The sequence below is a fragment of the Clupea harengus genome, chromosome 15 (assembly GCF_900700415.2).
Source record: "Clupea harengus chromosome 15, Ch_v2.0.2, whole genome shotgun sequence".
Lineage (NCBI taxonomy): Eukaryota > Metazoa > Chordata > Actinopteri > Clupeiformes > Clupeidae > Clupea > Clupea harengus.
The window spans coordinates 13,805,471-13,811,676 of NC_045166.1; the positions used below are offsets into that span (position 1 = coordinate 13,805,471).

General features: G+C 47.7%; 1 protein-coding gene across 1 annotated transcript; it reads right to left on the reverse strand.

Moving 5' to 3' along the window:
• Nucleotides 1-3,324: 3,324 nt before the first annotated feature.
• LOC122128478 lies at nucleotides 3,325-5,161 on the reverse strand. The gene is made up of 2 exons (XM_031581947.2): nucleotides 4,893-5,161; nucleotides 3,325-4,559 (listed from the first exon to the last, which is right to left on the reverse strand). Exons 1-2 carry the CDS (start codon nucleotides 5,122-5,124, stop codon nucleotides 3,541-3,543), a joined length of 1,251 nt encoding a protein of 416 aa, XP_031437807.1. The 5' UTR covers nucleotides 5,125-5,161; the 3' UTR covers nucleotides 3,325-3,540.
• Between the last annotated feature and the right edge of the window lie 1,045 nt (nucleotides 5,162-6,206).

Sequence of the window (6,206 nt, forward strand, 5' to 3'; positions counted from 1 at the left end):
AGCATATGGTGAGGGGACCCCTTGGGGCGCCTGCTTTGTGCAGACATCAGTGTTTCACACTTTCACAGAGTTCGGATGTGGACTAATATGATGACAAATACTCCAAACAGGAGAAACTTCTCTTCAGATGGGTGCATTTAAGGTCTTCCTCCTCCCCCTCCAGTCTTACCCCCGCACTCTGGCAAGGGATGCGGCTGCGTGATCCTCACTAGATTACACCCTGCCCATCGAGCCACTGGCAGCTCCAAGTGTGAACCAAAATGGCTGTATCTGGATACCCATTGCCTTTCCCCACTAATTGAAACAATTGGTTTCCGTCTCCATCTTAAGGATAGAGACCGAGGGATAGACAGAGAGAGAAAAAGAGAGTTCGAGACTGAGCCAAAGAGAGAAAGAGAGAAAAGAGAGATAGAGACCAAGGCAAAGAGAGAGAGAGATAGATAGAGAGAGAAAAAGAAAGAGACTGACAAAAGCAGAAATAGAGCCAGAACCCAAAACAGAGACAGAAAGGGACAGAGATGCAGACAGAAGAGGAGACAGTGCAGTGGCGGCGCCAGACATTTTTTTCTGCAGGTGCTATGGGGGAGCTTGGCGTTTTAGTGAGGGTGCTATGAAATGAGGATGATAGCCTATGCGTCACATGGTTCTCTACTACAACAACTTTACATGTTTGCTCTCTGTGGTCCATGAAAAGCGCTAAACAAACCGATTGTATTATTATTCCGACAGACGCGCACATCTGCGACGGTCACTGACAAAAGGCATACAGCATGTTATACAGCATGAGTCCGCAATCCCAAATACCTAACTTACTTTAAAACACTTGTGGTAGTGAGGATTAAAGTTGGGCGACAGGTGACCACTACCATGTCAGATAGAGGGAAATTAATCTTGGAATAGCAGATAGAATTAAATAAAACAGTCAAAGAGTCAGAAATGCGTTAAAAAGGTATATATTATTTCAGTTCACAATCATCAGTAATCACATAGAACCTTATGTATACCTAGCACACATACAGACTGCTTGTCTTAGGCTAAAGAGTTTCGGATTTTTTTAAATCCAAAAAAGAGGAAAAAGGCAAAAAGTTAAAATCTTCGGCAAAAAAGGGCATCTTCGTTGCTAATCAACCGAAACGAGTCTTCAGCGACACAGGGCAATCAATGCATGCAACAAATCAGACAGCTTTCTTTAATGTTACACAGCTAACAATACCTTAGTTGCATTGTAGGCTACTCCAACCACGCAAACTGTCCCAACCAGCTTTTACAAAAACTCCTTTGTTGGACTCCAAAGGTGGATATTTCTGGAGTTTTGGTCTTCTCGGACCATTCTGAGCGTTCATGCTAATGTCACTGATGCTGCTAGCACCATGGTTAGCACCCTAAGTAGTGGTGGAGGGTTGACCTCCTTGACCACAGCGTTCCTCTCCTTAAAAATCCACACCAGATACCCCTGGCATTTCTTCTTCTTCTTCTACGTCACTCTTGTTTCTTAATGGTTCTTCCAAACATGGACATTTAGGTAGCAAAAACCGATGCATTGTTGATATTCACTTGAAACTACCACGCACTAGCTCGCTTTCTCCTTCAACCGTCCGGTATGGAGTTAGATTTGTTTCATAATTCACAAACAAACGAAACGCGATTCAAACAAACGAAACGCGGGTCACAAACAAACGAAACGCGATTCAAACGAACAAACCGCGATTTACAAACACACGAAACACGAATGGCAGGATCCATGTTTAGTCATTTTAAGTGTTCCCTAGGCTAACGTTTAGCAAGCTAGCTAGTCAATGTCTAACATAACATTGGCCTTGCTAACATGGATAGAGCTACGCTTGCTGAATTAGTTTGCTCTCTAGCCAGGTAACATCTTACATGGGACTTTAGTGAACAGATCATTAAAACGTTTTTTTTTTTTTACAAAGCAGGGGCTGTCAAGTCAAGTGGAGGCATCAGCACATGTTCTTGTGCAAGCCCTAGCTAGGAATATTTCCCCAATGCCAGAGAGATGAGCAGCAGAGAGCATAGTTAGGGCTGTAACTATGGCCCCTACCATACCTAATGCCACCAATACTAGGGTGAGACAGGCTATGAGAATGTAATAAATACATAGTGCACAGACACACATAAGGTGCTTCAGAATTCTACGGAATATTAGCCTAAATTCGAATGAATGGACCATCCCAGCATTCAGATGTCTGCTATAATTTACATTGGGCATGAAATTACCAATTTCTAGCTACCGATGCTTAACTACCAAGCTACTGCCACACAATTTTATTATTTTGACATGCCACACAATTTAACCATGTAAGATGTGGCTAGAGAGCAAACATATGCAGCAAGCGTAGCTCTATCCATGTTAGCAAGGCCTAGCTTGCTAAACGTTAGTCTAGGAAACACTTAAAATGACTAAACATGGATCCTGCCATTCTCAAGAATATTCAACCATGTATGATAATCGGTTTAATAAGATTAACAAGCTATATTTCTCTAACATTTAGTGGGCAGCTAACAGATGCCATTGCTCGTGATCTGAGACGATGTCCATAACTATGACGGGTGGTTTGTAGTCCACATAGACACTATAATGTGATTGGCTAAAATTGGAAGAGATCTGATAGGCTGCAGAGAATATCTTTTAGAAAAAATGCATTTGTGAATCTAAATGCGTTAGGAAAGTTCCAAAAATCCAGACAGACGAATGCAGGGATTTGTAACTCGTGTTCGTCAGGTTGCAAACAAATGTCATGGGGTAATTTATTTGTGAATCACGTTTCGTTCGTTTGAATCGCGTTTCGTTTGTTTGTGACTCGTGTTTCGTTTGTTTGAATCGCGTTTCGTTTGTTTGTGAATTATGAAACAAATCTAACTCCATAGTCCGGTAACGTCAACATTCAAGCCTGCGACGTGAAAGTTGGGTCAAAGGTTATGACAGAATGATTGCTCTGTTTCTAAAACAATCTGTTCATTTCAATCTGTTATTATTTTCTTTGTGAGTTAAATATTATTATCACACAATAAATAACGCAGAATGAAATTAAATAACAATAATAAATAAACCATTATTTTCTTGGGGGTGCTATGAGGGTGCTATGGCTAATCCAGGGGGAGCTAGAGCACCCCCTAGCCCCCCCCCCCCCTGGCGCCGCCCCTGAGACAGTGCCAAAGTTATAGAGAAAGACAGACAAACAGACAGGGATAGAGAAATACAGACAAACAGACAGAGACAGATAGACAGGGAAAGATCTGTTATGTAGGACAAGGTGTTAATATCCCTTTCTGCATACTCGAGACTCTGTGGGTTGGTCGAATGATTGATGGCATCCTATGGGTTGTCAAGTGGGCGCCCTCCTTCTTCGATGTTTCGCTGATTGACCCACGACACCTCCAGAGGGTTCAGCAGTGAGATCCGGCGTCCCGGGCTCACTCCCTAGATGCCATCACTCATCCGACAGCCCAGGCGGAGTCCTTCCTCTTTATCCACAGCCACTGACTTCCCTTTTCAGCAGCCCTGGAAAGGTCTTTGACTGCCTACCTGTGGGCCTTCCCCCGCACTCCCATCTCTCGAAGAAGCCTGGATGTTGAGGTGGCTACAAATCCTCTGCAGCCTACTTCAACTGGGCAGACCTTAGCTTTCCAGCCTCGTTGTTGTGCGTCTGCTGCAAGGTCCGCATACCTTAGCTTCTTGCGCTCGTAAGCCTCTTCCACCGCACTCTCCCAGGGCACCGTGAGCTCGACGATATAGACCTGCTTGAGTGAGGCCGACCAAAGCACAAGGTCTGGTCGCAGATTTGATGTTGCTATTTCTGCTGGAAATCGGAGCTTCTGGCCTAGGTCTGCCAGCATCTTCCAGTCCCGTGCCCCACCTAGCTGTCCAGTTTCTGGTCTTGTGGTGGTGAGAGTGGCTTGGCCCCCGCCCTCCCGGACAAATGTTGTTGCCGGCCTACGAGATGGTGGAGGAAGGGCATTGACGCTCATCCGTCGACTCTCCATCACTGCCGCAAGACACTGTAGCACCTGGTTGTGCCGCCAGGTGTACCGGCCTTGAGTGAGGCCGGTCTTGCAGCCCACCAGGATGTGCTTTAGTGTAGCTGGAGTCGGGCAGAGGGAGCATGTCGGGTCTTCTCCGTACCACTGGCTAAGATTCTTGGGAGACGGCAGTACATCATAAGCGGCCCTGATGGTGAAGCTAGCCTTAAATGCCTCCATCTCCCACAGCTCCTGCCAGGAGATCTTCCTCTTCTCCACTCCCTCCCAAGTCATCCACTGCCCCTGCTTTGCCTGTGAAACAGCTTTTGCACACCTTGCTGCCTCCTCTTGCTGACGTACCTCCTGGACCACCAGCTTGCGTCTCTGGAACGGAGTAGCCTTGTTCCAGGCCGGTGTACTGGCTCCGGCTCCAAGACCACTCCTCCCGTGCTGCACTCGGCCCACGATGTCCCTGTGCTTGAGTGCTGCCTTTGCCTGCTTGGTTGCTTCCAGTGGGGTCCACTTCCTCCCAGTAGCCAGGATGGGTGCAGCTTGGGCTACAAATGGATCACTCGAATCCAATAGCATCATCTCCAGTCTAACTTTGGCGCATTTATACTCCTCTGCTAGACTGGAAATGGGCAGTTCTAATACTCCTTTGCCATAGAGCCCTATACTGCTGAGGCACCTGGGAAGCCCAAGCCACTTCCTTGCATATGAGCTGACCAGCCTCTCCAGCTTTTCCACCTTTGAGATCGGGACTTCATACATGGTAAGTGGCCATAAGAGGCGTGGAAGGAGCCCAAACTGCATACACCAGAGCTTCAACTTGCCAGGTAGTGCGGTTCTGTTGATGTTCTCCAGGCCGCTGGCTACATCCTTCCTGAGCTGATCTACTTGCTCTTTGTCCTTAAGGGAGGCATCATACCATCGGCCAAGGCTCTTCACAGGCTTCTCAGAGACAGTTGGAATAGGCTCATCGCCAATGAGAAAGCGTTGGTCTGACAGCTTCCCCTTGACGATGGAGATGCTTCTGGACTTGCTCGGCTTGATCTTCATCCGAGCCAGCTCGATGTTATCTTGCAGCTTTTTCAGTAGCCGTACAGTGCAAGCCTTGGTCGTGGTGAGGGTGGTAAGGTCGTCCATGTAAGCTCTCACAGGCGGCAGCCTCAGGCCAGGTCTTATAAGCTGTCCTCCAACCACCCACCGAGATGCTCGAATTATCATCTCCATGGCCATTGTGAAGGCTAGCGGGGAGATGGTGCAGCCGGCCATAATTCCCACTTCTAGATGCTGCCATGCTGTGGTGTACTCTGCTGTTGATAGGCACACCTGTACGTCCTGGAAGTAGGCCTTGACAAGGCTTGTTAGGGCTACAGGGACCCTGAAGAAGTCAAATGCGGTCCAGAGGAGGTTGTGAGGGACTGAGCCAAAGGCGTTGGCGAGATCCAGGAACACCACGTGAAGATCTGTTCCCTCCGTCTTGGCAACTTTGATCTGATGCCAGATGGTACTCGCATGTTCCAGACAACCGGAGAAGCCAGAGATGCCTGCTTTCTGGATTGATGTGTCAATCAGATGGTTTCTTTGCAGGTATCCTGCCAGCCTGTGAGCGACCACACTGAAGAATATCTTCCCCTCGACGTTTAGGAGGCTGATCTGGCGGAATTGGCCGATTTCTGAGGAGTCCTTTTCCTTTGGGATAAGGATTCCTCCAGCTCTCTGCCAGGATGTTGGTATCTCCTTCTTTGGCCAGACCACCCTCATGAGCTTCCAGAGGAATCGCAGGGCATCTGGTGCATTTTTGTAGAGCCTGTATGGAACTCCGTTAGGACCTGGGGCTGAAGCAGCCCTTGCTCTACGCACAGTTTTCTCCACTTCGCTCCATCTGGGTGGGCTGATATCTAGCTGGTGCTCTGGCGGGTTGATTGGTGGCATATCAGATGGGAGAATAACCTCTTCGTGGCGTTTGGCATCTGTGCAGGACTTTTCCAGATGTTTTTCCAGGTCTGCCTTTGACACTGAGAGGCTTCCACTCTTCTCCGCTGTAAAGAGACTCTTCACAAATTTGAAGGGGTCTTTGTAGAAGCGTGATCTTGTCTGTTCCTTCCTTCTGCGCTTCTTTACCAGATTTTCCGCTCTTCTCAGTGTCACAAGTCTACTCCGGATGGCCTCCTGCAAGACGTTGATGCCCTCCTTTTCCTCCTCTGTGGCTTTCCTCCACTGCT